At 41.8% G+C, this 12,440-nt stretch overlaps 1 protein-coding gene across 1 annotated transcript; it reads right to left on the bottom strand.

The window, feature by feature from the left end:
- Positions 1 to 7,091: 7,091 nt before the first annotated feature.
- On the bottom strand, positions 7,092 to 11,793 carry lgals3b (lectin, galactoside binding soluble 3b). The gene is made up of 6 exons (XM_041848101.2): positions 11,722 to 11,793; positions 9,593 to 9,603; positions 9,143 to 9,454; positions 8,874 to 8,962; positions 7,784 to 7,952; positions 7,092 to 7,551 (listed from the first exon to the last, which is right to left on the bottom strand). The coding sequence occupies exons 2-6, from the start codon at positions 9,596 to 9,598 to the stop codon at positions 7,396 to 7,398; spliced, it is 732 nt and encodes a 243-aa protein (XP_041704035.1). The 5' UTR covers positions 9,599 to 9,603; positions 11,722 to 11,793; the 3' UTR covers positions 7,092 to 7,395.
- Positions 11,794 to 12,440: the final 647 nt, after the last annotated feature.

Here is a 12,440-nt window from a genome sequence, read left to right as displayed (position 1 = left end):
TGCTCAGTTTGGCCGGGCAGCCAGCTCTAAGAAGAGTCTTGGTGGTTCCAAACTTCTTCCATTTAAGAATGATGGAAGCCACTGTGTTCTTGGGGACCTTCAATGCTGCAGAAATGTTTTGGTACCCTTCCCCAGAGCTGTGCCTCGACACAATCCTGTCTCAGAGCTCTACGGACAATTCCTTCGACCTCATGGCTTGGTTTTTGCTCTGACATGCACTGTCAACTGTGGGACCTTATATAGACAGCTGTGTGCATTTCCAAATCATGTCCAATCAATTGAATTTACCACAGGTGGACTCCAATCAAGTTGTAGAAACATCAAGGATGATCAATGGAAACAGGGTGCACCTGAGCTCAATTTCGAGTCTCATAGCAAAGGGTCTGAATACTTATGTAAATAAGGTATTTGTTGTTGTTTTTTTTAAATATATTTGCAAACATTTCTAAAAACCTGTTTTCGCTTTATCATTATGGAGTATTGTGCGTAGATTGCTAAGGATATATATATATTTTAAATCAATTTTAGAATAAGGCTGTAATGTTTAAAAAAAATTTTAAAAAGTCAAGGGGTCTGAATACTTTCAAAAGGCACTGTAATCTTTGCGACTGTTAAAGCAAGAATCAAAACATCATTGTAAGCGTATGAGAACCCCAAAAAGTTATTTTGTTTTAAAGTAATAAGTTCAATGGGCGCAGATTTCAATGGCTTTCTTACTGCAGCCAAGAGTGGTCCGCATCTTTGCGTGACGTCAGTGTGTCGTGTACTGGAAAGGGGTCTATTCATCCTCAAATTGAGTTGCATGTTTGCAAATCGCATTGATTGTATTAAAATATCAAGTTACAACTTTGCCACAGTTGTTACATTTTTCACACATCATGATATAAACTTGCGAAATTAAATTACACATTTGCAAATCATGATACAAGCTTACGAAGTTAAATGACACATTTGTGAATCTTACTTGCAACCACTAATCTCAATGTGCGACCACGAAATGTAAACATACAAGCATGGGTATCGACATACAAACGTGCCTACTTTACAATAAAATGTTATCCCATACACCTAATCATTGATTAGTATTACCCATGTTAATAAACTCATTAATCAGGAAAGTAGCTAATTGTTTGCTAAATAGACAACACCGCGACACACAACTGTTCATACATAACTGCAAATTAAGATAACAATATTTTCACACATTGCCAAATGTATGTTTTCTAAACGACCATCCGTGTTACTATCGTCCGAATTGGCGAATAGATTTTTGAGCTTGTTGTGCGGTGCAGAAACTTACTAGCTAACGTTAGCTAGTTGTTAGCTTGCTAAACTATTGCCAAAAAAAGTTGGCAGTTACAAAGGAGATTGATATATAGGTAGTTAATGGTAGCTATATATTAGTTCGTTAAATTTAAACAAAACGAGATGTCAACGTTTATAACTCGACTTGAAAAAGGCCTTTTCCACCCATGTACAAGAACGCAACATCACACTCAAGTCTTGACTCAAGGGTGGGTGTAGCAGCTAGCTACCGTTACTTACGGCGAGAAACTTATAATGGTAATACAAGGTGCACACTAACAAATTCCGTACAAAATAAGTCCATAACATTAGTTAGCTAGCTAGGTAGTTAACGTTGTGTGGACAAATATTTATCTAATTGAATTACCTTATTAGATTAAAATGAAATGCAGAGCAGTCTTCCACTCCACCCACCTCGACTAGTAACTAACGTTAGCATTGTTAATAGCTAGCCAGATACACAAATTCTGTTCTGGCTAATTTAGCTAGCCAACTTGACGAGGTCTTTTAGCTTGTGACGCGCCCAGCAACGTGTCAACTCAGTTTAACTATATTAGTTATAAAAAAAATATTAATCCATGTAGTTAACTACCTAACCTAGTCATACACATATAGTTAGAGGAGTACCAAAGCAAAGGCAACGGTTCAAACTGACCTGCTGCTGCAAAAACTCGGAAATGAAAGGTCTCCAATCCCCTTGCAGCAAGGAGCACTTGCGGGGAAAAGCAGCGCCGTCTTCACTGTTCAGCAGAATCCTTACAAGAAATGATAACCGTATCCATACGGTCTTAACTATCATTTAAGGAGTCAAATCATTATCCATTCGGCCGTATTGGTGCGAACGTCGTTAATCTGGCCACAGTTACTGGATAGCTAGCAAGTCACTAATGCGAAACCACTCGCGAGCGACGTCCGCGCAGCGTTCTGACGTGCTTCGCTTGCTTCTTCAACGCGTCTGCAAAACTATCATGCGCGCGCAAAAGATCAAAGAACATACGGAACTTCATGCATAAGCAAATTACAGACACACAATTATATTTATCCATTGAACATTCATGATGAGTGAGCACCTTTTGGTTGCACCTCGACTCACGTTGGTTGAGCGCCCTACTACACTTCTTTCCATTGAACATACAGTCAAATATTGATCATTTTTATAGGTAATTTACATTTTGGGAATAGGCCTAGGCCTACTTGAGGAAACAAATAGGAAAATGACAATGGTACATTTTTTAAACAGATTATTAGGTGAGCCAAAATTATAGGACACACCACAAGAGTTCTGAAATCCCTAATAAGCGATTCCATAAAGCAGGTGCAAAAGCGATTTGAGAGCAATTTAAAGTTTCGACCTTTTGTATTTGGTATTTTATTAGGATCCCCATCAGCTGTTGCAAAAGCAGCAGCTACTCTTCCTGGGGTCCACACAAAACATGAAACATGACATAATACAGAACATTTATAGACAAGAACAGCTCAAGGACAGAACTACATAACATTTTTTTTAAAGGCACAGGTAGCCTACATATCAATACATACAGCCAAGCTATCTAGGTCAAATAGCGGAGAAGCGTTGTGCCATGAGGTGTTGCTTTATCTGTTTTTTGAAACCAGGTTTGCTGTTTATTTGAGCAATATGAGATGGAACGGAGTTCCATGCAATAATGGCTCTATATAATACTGTATGCTTTCTTGAATTTGTTCTGGATTTGGGGACTGTGAAAAGACTCATGGTGGCTAGTCTGGTGGGGTAAGTGTGTGTGTCAGAGCTGTGTGTAAATTGACTATGCAAACAATTTGGGATTTTCAACACATTCATGTTTCTTATAAAAATAAGAAGTGATGTAGTCAGTCTCTCAACTCTTAACCAAGAGAGACTGGCATGCATAGTATTTATATCAGCCCTCTGATTACAAGGAAGAGCAAGAGGTGCTGCTCTGTTCTGGGCCAGCTGCAGCTTAACTAGGTCTTTCTTTGCAGCACTTGACCACACGACTGGACAATAATCAAGTTAAGACAAAACTAGAGCCAGCAAAACTTGCGTTTTGGAGCCTTGTGTCAAAAAAGCAGAGCATCTCTTTATTACGGACAGACCTCTCCCCATCTTTACAACCATTGAATCTACACTGCTCAAAAAAAAAGGAGCACTTAAACAACACAATGTAACTCCAAGTCAATCACACTTCTGTGAAATCAAACTGTCCACTTAGGAAGCAACACTGATTGACAATAAATTTCACATGCTGTTGTGCAAATGGAATAGACAACAGGTGGAAATGATAGGCAATTAGCAAGACACCCCCAATAAAGGAGTGGTTCTGCAGGTGGTGACCACAGACCACTTCTCAGTTCCTATGCTTCCTGGCTGATGTTTTGGTCACTTTTGAATGCTGGCGGTGCTTTCACTCTAGTGGTAGCATGAGACGGAGTCTACAACCCACACAAGTGGCTCAGGTAGTGCAGCTCATCCAGGATGGCACATCAATGCGAGCTGTGGCAAGAAGGTTTGCTGTGTCTGTCAGCGTAGTGTCCAGAGCATGGAGGCGCTACCAGGAGACAGGCCAGTACATCAGGAGACGTGGAGGAGGCCGTAAGAGGGCAACAACCCAGCAGCAGGACCGCTACCTCCGCCTTTGTGCAAGGAGGAGCAGGAGGAGCACTGCCAGAGCCCTGCAAAATGACCTCCAGCAGGCCACAAATGTGCATGTGTCTGCTCAAACGGTCAGAAACAGACTCCATGAGGGTGGTATGAGGGCCCAACGTCCACAGGTGGGGGTTGTGCTTACAGCCCAACACCGTGCAGGACGTTTGGCATTTGCCAGAGAACACCAAGATTGGAAAATTCGCCACTGGCGCCCTGTGCTCTTCACAGATGAAAGCAGGTTCACACTGAACACATGTGACAGACGTGACAGAGTCTGGAGACGCAGTGGAGAACGTTCTGCTGCCTGCAACATCCTCCAGCATGACCGGTTTGGCGGTGGGTCAGTCATGGTGTGGGGTGGCATTTCTTTGGGGGGCCGCACAGCCCTCCATGTGCTCGTCAGAGGTAGCCTGACTGCCATTAGGTACCGAGATGAGATCCTCAGACCCCTTGTGAGACCATATGCTGGTGCGGTTGGCCCTGGGTTCCTCCTAATGCAAGACAATGCTAGACCTCATGTGGCTGGAGTGTGTCAGCAGTTCATGCAAGAGGAAGGCATTGATGCTATGGACTGGCCCGCCCGTTCCCCAGACCTGAATCCAATTGAGCACATCTGGGACATCATGTCTCGCTCCATCCACCAACGCCACGTTGCACCACAGACTGTCCAGGAGTTGGCGGATGCTTTAGTCCAGGTCTGGGAGGAGATCCCTCAGGAGACCATCCGCCACCTCATCAGGAGCATGCCCAGGCGTTGTAGGGAGGTCATACAGGCACGTGGAGGCCACACACACTACTGAGCCTCATTTTGACTTGTTTTAAGGACATTACATCAAAGTTGGATCAGCCTGTAGTGTGGTTTTCCACTTTCATTTCGAGGGTGACTCCAAATCCAGACCTTCATGGGTTGATACATTTGATTTCCATTGATCATTTTTGTGTGATTTTGTTGTCAGCACATTCAACTATGTAAAGAAAAAAGTATTTAATAAGATTATTTCATTCATTCAGATCTAGGATGTGTTATTTTAGTGTTCCCTTTATTTTTTTGAGCAGTGTATGTTTTGACCATGACAGTTTACAATCTAAGGTAACGGCAAGTAATTTAGTCTCTTCCATTTATTCAACAGCCACACCATTCATTACCAGATTCAGCTGAGGTCTAGAACTTAGGGAATGATTTGTACCAAATACAATGCTCTTAGTTTTAGAGATGTTCAGGACCAGTTTATTACTGGCCACCCATTCCAAAACAGACTGCAACTCTTTGTTACTTCCATCATCAGTAATTTGTGTCAGTGCAGTACATGTTGAGAGCCCTTCTCTGTAAGCATGCTGAAAGTCTGTTAATTTGTTTACAGAGAAATAACATTGTATTTGGTCAAATAACGGTTTGCTAAGAGCTGGCAGCAAGCTTATAGGTCTGCTGTTAGAACCAGTAAAGGCTGCTTTACCACTCTTGGGTAGCGGAATTACTTTGGCTTCCCTCCAGGCCTGAGGACAAAGACTTTCCTCTAGGCTCAAATTAAAGATATGACAGGTAGGAGTGGTTATAGAGTCAGCTACCATCCTCAGTATCTTTCCATCTAAGTTGTCAATGCCAGGAGGTTTGTCATTATTTATCGATAATCATTTTTCCACCTCTCCCACTAACTTTACAAAATTCAAACTTGCAACGCTTTTCTTTCATTTTGTTCTTTTATGCAGTAATCTTTGACTTTCACAGCATTTTATACATGAGAATAGAAGTCAATGAATAATTAATCTCTTCTGTTTTTACTTTCCATCATGAAAAATGTATCAGTGACCTGACTTAGGATACCAAGGTGTCTTTGGTTGTATCCCTTAATGGCACCCTATTCCCTTTATAGTGCACTACTTTTGACAAGGGCCTATAGGACTCTGAAGTCCAAAAGTAGTGCACTATATAGGGAACAGGCTGCCATTTGGGATGCATCACTTGTTTCCCACACGCCACAACACAGAATTGTGTCAGTCAGGTAAGCATGTGCCAGCTTCCTCTGGTAGCCTGCTGTAGAGGGGAATGTGATCAGTCAATGTTTTGTTTCCCTCCAGTAGCTTTGATCAATCTTTATACTTATCATTGAATCATATACCAGAGGCAAGGTGCCAACTGTTATCTTAAAAGACATACAAGCTTTGAACTCTTAAGAGACAGGCTCCTGTGAGGGTGACTCATATTCATTGTGTGTAGCCTAGCCATACAGATCAGTGTGCCTGCGAGTGCCTTCGTCAAGGAATCATTTTTAAAAACACCCTTGTGTTGTATCTCAACCAAGTGTTCATCAAATTAAAACAGTACCATTGAGCTGTGTATTATTGTACACTACTGTAAACATTTGCTCCACATCTGGCTGGCCACACCCTCCCCCGGAGATATGAGCCACTCAGTTGTTGGTGTAGCTGTGTCTGCCTCTCCTCAGTCAACACACCCTCCTATTTGCCCCGGTCTACCTGACACTGTCAGTTATTGTTGGGGAAGTAGTTATCAGGAGGAGACATGGTCTGGCTGGTAGATTATTGACAACAGCCAGAGGCATGCCAGAAGTCCCTGTGATGTTTCTACATGCATCTTGCCAGTCTCATCTCAACAGTGATCTTAGTAGCACAAGGGGTTCATTGCTGTTGTGAGAGTTCTAAGAGTGTTTTACAAGTTCTGCCACATTGTGACAAAAATGTAGCACTTAACATACTTGAGAAACACTAATGACAGACACCAGCAGCACGTCATACAGTCTAAATGTATAGAGAACTGAAATAAATTAATCAAAGCAAGAATTTCTCAGTGGTGTAAATAGCATATTTTGTTTAGTGGCAACTAGTGTAAAGATTGTGTTGATTTAGTCAATGTGCTCTTTCTGTAAAGTCACATTGCGTCACTTGAGATACAATTGTCAACAATAATATTGCTCAGAGACACTCTCCTCCCCAAGTAAACATTAAGTGCTGATGGTTGGTAATAGAAACAAGATAAATCACTGCTTATGGAAAAACGATACTAGGCTTCTTGTGATTCTCTAACATTTAAGTAGCAATTCTGCCACCTAGTGGGATACATTATACAAGACAACCTGTAATGTCTTCACAGGATTGAGAAAAACCTGTCAACAAAACAATATGCTCAAGGGAAATAATTTTATTGCATATAGTTTATACATTACTACCAGCTTACACAATGATTACTTGAAAATACCAAAGTATATGAATTCGCCATAAAAGTGAAATTCCTTTATAATTTTATTTAAATTATTTTTTTCCACAGGTACATAATATGATAGTCCTGGTGGCTTAAAGGTTGAGACTCAAGCCTCTGTACATTTCTGTTTAAAGACAATTATGGGAGGTCTCCGGAATCATAGAAATAACCTGAGGCTAGGCCATGCTAGTCATTCTATTTCTATTGCTGGACCCAAACCTGCTTGATCTTAGAGTTTGTTGATCTCCACAGACGTGAGGGTGACGTCATTGTAGATGCCCAGGTGTTTGATTGAGTTGAGGTCACGGATGCGGTGTTTGAACTCCAGGAGGTGCGAGCTGTTCACTGCCACCCTGAACTCATTGTTAGTGCACATGATCTTCATCTGGAAAAACACAGGACCAAACTCATTATGCAAAAATCAATGACTGTTGATAAGATTAAATGAATGTTAATATAGTGATAACATTTTCATAAACACCTCCAAAAAAAATCCTCAGATTAATATAGGGTTGTCTAAGTCTGTGTCCAAAATGGCACCCTATTCCCAATATAGTGCACAACTAATTCTCAATGGACCCCGACCATCATAGTAAACAGGAATGTAGATCCCTCACCTCAAAGGGCTGGCCCTGAGTGAAGGGGAAGTGGTTGTGTTCCCTCTCCTCGATGCCCCATTTACTGCCTATCAGACTGTTCCTCACAATCGTTTTCTTGCCCTTGTCATCAAAGCGAGGGTTAAAGTGCATGGCAATGTCATCCCCTTTGGTCAGGTTCAATGAGAACCTAAAAAAAGGAGATAATAACATTACCCTGACATTTACACTAAAAAAAGAGCATGGTACCCTAAGTGCCAGTCTGTGTGCTATAATGCCAACTCATTGCCTCTCATTTTCAAGTCAAACAATTTAGTTTGGCTTGACAATGACCAATGGAGTTAAGAGCACAATCAGAGCTGGGACCAGGCAAATAACATGGTGGTGAACCTAGGATTTTGTGAGGTTTACATAAATGTGTTTAACTAGTGTCGATTATAAGTCAGACAACAGCATTATGTTTTGTGAGGAATGGGTGTTGTGAAAGCGGTCTCATCAGCCCTGACGTTTCCATGGTGATGTGTGGGCTCAGAGATTGTGGCCATAGTTACTGTGACCTTGACTTAGAGTGAATTGTGGTAGGTATTATCTGGCATTGAATTCATCAGTTCATTTGTTCTTTCCTCACCCATTGTCATTAAATTAGTGAAAATGTAAATCAGTTGAGAATTATAAATAATGGTGTCTGCCAACCTCTTTCAAAGAACCCCATGATTTCAATTTCACAATAACCTCGATTTTTTTAACTCACCACTCCTTGATTATCTATGCAAATCCTCCCATTATTCTCTTTTTACAGCATGAGGTAGATACTTATGAGTCACATTCTGACGAACATAGGCTCAACCATCTTTGATCCTTAGATTGAGTAGCAGAAGTAGCCTGGTTCCAGATTGGTTTGGTCAATCATTTTATCTCCTTGTCATGCCAAGGAGTGGCAAGATTGCACAAACAAACAGGTACCCAGGCTACAGTAGAATAGTTTTGCAGGCAACATATCAAGGAAGGGTATGCCACTTGAGTACCTACAATTGGCTACAAGACTGATGTAACATTCAGAATCATAATGTGGAAATAGCTGCAATAACAACTTTTTTATGTGAATACTGACATTTTGGCATTGTGGTTAATCGTCCCGTTAATAGTGATGAGCATCTTGTCATAGCATCCGTTCGGCAGGTTCTGATCATATGGCACTTTCTGTTGAGGAAATAAAAATGGTCTATTGAGAACAGCAAATAAAATTTAAAAAACAGCTGTTTCATTAGGACAGGCTTACACACAGAGGTCTTGATCACCGTCTGCCACAAAGCTAACCTTGTGGCATGGTTTTTCAAATCACCATAACCAATATCCTCAGGATTAAAGGTCTTCCCTTACCAGTGACTTCTGTTGAGGGGCAGTAGGTTGGCTAGGCTGCCCTGGCCATGTTGGCTGGCTGGGCAGTCCTCCCCCTGGTTGTCCGGGCCAGGTTGGCTGGCTGGGCTGTCCTCCCCCTGGTTGCCCGGGCCAGGTTGGCTGTCCACCACCTCCATTTTGTTGCCCCGGCCATGAGGGTTGGGAAGGGTTTGGTTGTCCAGGCCACATGGGGGTGGGCTGGCCTGGTTGCTGCTCACCAGGCCAAGCCGGTTGACCACCCTGCTGGTTGTTCTGGCCTGGCCAGCCTGGTCCACCACCCAGAGCATCTGACAGCTACAGGGGAGCGAGAGGAAGAAGGGGGATGAGGATTGGTGATGTGTAAAAGTTCAATGCATTAAGATGTCGATTTATTTAAAATGCATGGATACCCTTGCACTAAACAAATATGATAGTATTACAAAAATTACTTACATCCATTTTATCTGAAAAAGAGGGTGAGGAATATGAATTATTGCATTTTAAATACTTCAACCATATAGGTCTTGAGAACGTATGCTTAAAACATTACACATTTTAGCCATAATCTTTGGAACCATACCAGTCTTTTCACATAATGATGACAGATACTCTGTGTACAAAAGATAACGAACACCTGCTCTTTGCATGACAGACAGACTAGGTGAATGCTATGATCCCTTATTGAGGTCACCTGTGAAATCCACCTCTGTGTAGATGAAGGGGAGGAGACAGGTTAAAGAAGGATTTAAGCCTTGAGACAAGGATTGTATATAAACAAATTATATGGGGGTTTGTGATTACATTGATGGAAGTCACAATCTGCAATATTAAAGCTGATCTACCCCCTAAAAAAATAAAGATTGTATGTGTGCCATTCAGAGGGTGAATGGGCAAGACAAAATATTTGTGCTTTTGAACAGGGTATGATAGGTGCCAGGCACACCAGTTTGTGTGTCAAGAACTACAATGCTGCTGGTTTCACACCCAATAGTTTCCCCATGTGTGTCAAGAATGTTCCACCACCCAAAAGGACATCCAGCCAACCGTGGGAAGCATCCCTGTGGAACGCTTGCGACACCTTGTAGAGTCCATGCCCTGACAAAATGAGGCTGTTCTAAGGGCAAAAGGGGCATAACGCAATTAGGAAGGTGTTCCTAATGTTTTGTATACATTACTGATAATGAGTAATGCCTTCTGTACAGCATTGTAAGAAGGCATTCATGTCAGACCATATCAAACAGGAAAACACCTGGGGTTGCAAAATTCTGGTAACTTCCCCAAACTTCCCCTCTTCAGAAATCCTGGTTGGAAGATTTCTGGAATTACGACAGAATAAGCATGAACTCTGGGATTCCACCAACCAGGATTTCAGGAAGGTTACCGGCATTTTGCAACCCTAGACCCGTCCTACCCTCACCCCACCATTTTGAATCTCTGTCACCATTGCGTGTCAGACCACACCTACTGTGAGTCTGGAAATTGGAGGTACAGTGTTCATTTCAGCAGACAAAGCCATAATACATAAATACCCTTGCACACATGAAATTCGTTTCAAAAGTAAACCAGCCAAGGTATTCATGTCAGTATAGATTTCAAGATTAGCCTACTTCCTGGATTCTGTGTGTACAGTGTAGCCTAACAATTATTATGATGAGAGAAGGGAAGCGACTCAACTCTATTTAGATTCCTAACAGGCTGACAGTTATGCAATCAAACAGACAAATGTGAAAACAGGAACCTCAAGGCAACAGGATAAGTTAACAGACAAAAAAACATTCAGTCATAGAACTGCTAAGAGTTTAGTGGAATGTTCAGTGCCTCATGGAATGTTAGGGATCACAAACACATGAATGGCAGGTGTCCATCTTCTGTTAAAACCTCTCCACTTGTTAAAAACAAATTTGCATTGCCACTGATTAAAAGGTAGACACAGCATTATGACGTAGGTGCACAAAGTAAATAGCAGAGTGGGTGAATTTCCGCAACAGCGTTGAAGCGTGAGGCTAAACTTCTCAGTCATTTTGGTCCCGTACCTACCACGCTCTAAACAGTGTTTCCCAAACTCAGTCCTCAGGACCCCAAGGGATGAACGTTTTGGTTTTTGCTAGTGCAAAAACCAAAACGTCCACCCCTTGGAATCCCCAGGACCGAGTTTGTGATACACTGATCTAACGTGTAGCGAACCCATGCGCAAATAGTGTGTGACTGAGCAAAGTCTTGCATCACAACATCTGCGGTGCTGCTCGTGGCAACATCAGTTCACTGAGTTCAGTGGTCCATTTGGATCGTTACATGACATTTAAATGCAGTGAATTCTGAAAGCCTATGCTGTGATACAGAAGATCATACAGTAGGCGACCTCCAATGAGAGATCTAACGATCTGACTTCAAATATGCACTTCCATGTCATAGGGGATAGGAATGCTGTCTTCTACTTCCCTACAGGGATGAAGCTATAACCTTCAATGTGCACCTTCTTTGAAACACATTTTAGTATATCAAACCAGATGAATATCTCCAGGTTAGAGTCCAAGGACCTGATTTAGTATAAACACATGAATGCTGTGAATTCCAAGACCTACCTGTTGTGCGTTGATATGGCAGAGGTATACTAGAGAGAGGTATGTGTCAGGGCGTATTTATACAGGTTTTTCCCCAAGGCCACTCCTTTATTTCCCTGATCCCTGTTAAGGGAGACCGCACCCTACGGCAGGGATCCTTAACTGGCGGCCCGCACACCGAATTTGGCACATGGGTGATTTTATTCGGCCCCCCAAATTGTTTTATTTATTTTTATGTTGAATATAAAAGACTGTAAAAACACCAGCAAATCAGCTCCAAGTGATTTTAATTTTGGAAATCTGTTCCAAAGTATTCCCACGCATAATAGAGAGATATATGTGATCATATACAAATGTAAGCAAGGTTTGAAATTATTATGTTTTTGTCAAATGTTATATCTGTTTGGGCTTCTTGTGGTCAATTTGCAGTCTACAAATAATTTGTAATTAAGTTCCGGCCCCCTGAACATCCTCTCGTGGCTGAAACTTGTTGATGATCCCTGCCCTACGGAGCAACTTTCCCACCTGCATGAAAAATAAATTATGTACAACAACATGACACAGGTTTGCATGTGTTTATTTGTGAGTTATGTTTTTAAAGTATAACGGTAACGTGAGATTCTTACAGTTATCTGTTAACTTTTTAGTTATGATGAGGGAAACTTTTCCATGGAAAGTTTCCATGTGTACACGTTTGCGCCTCTGGGAGGATCTGTTTGCAGACAGCCCCAACCACAAAG

The sequence above is a fragment of the Coregonus clupeaformis genome, chromosome 25, assembly GCF_020615455.1.
Source record: "Coregonus clupeaformis isolate EN_2021a chromosome 25, ASM2061545v1, whole genome shotgun sequence".
NCBI lineage: Eukaryota > Metazoa > Chordata > Actinopteri > Salmoniformes > Salmonidae > Coregonus > Coregonus clupeaformis.
Note: the sequence above shows the minus strand (reverse complement) of the source record. Positions and strands in the feature narration are given on the sequence as shown.

Excerpts from the sequence above, each read along its gene's own strand:
- lgals3b (XM_041848101.2), bottom strand. Across the intron at positions 8,963-9,142 it reads CCCCTCAACAGAAGTCACTG|AAAGTGCCATATGATCAGAA; the intron begins GTAAGGGAAGAC and ends TTTCCTCAACAG. Across the intron at positions 7,552-7,783 it reads CTCAGGGCCAGCCCTTTGAG|ATGAAGATCATGTGCACTAA; the intron begins GTGAGGGATCTA and ends GTGTTTTTCCAG.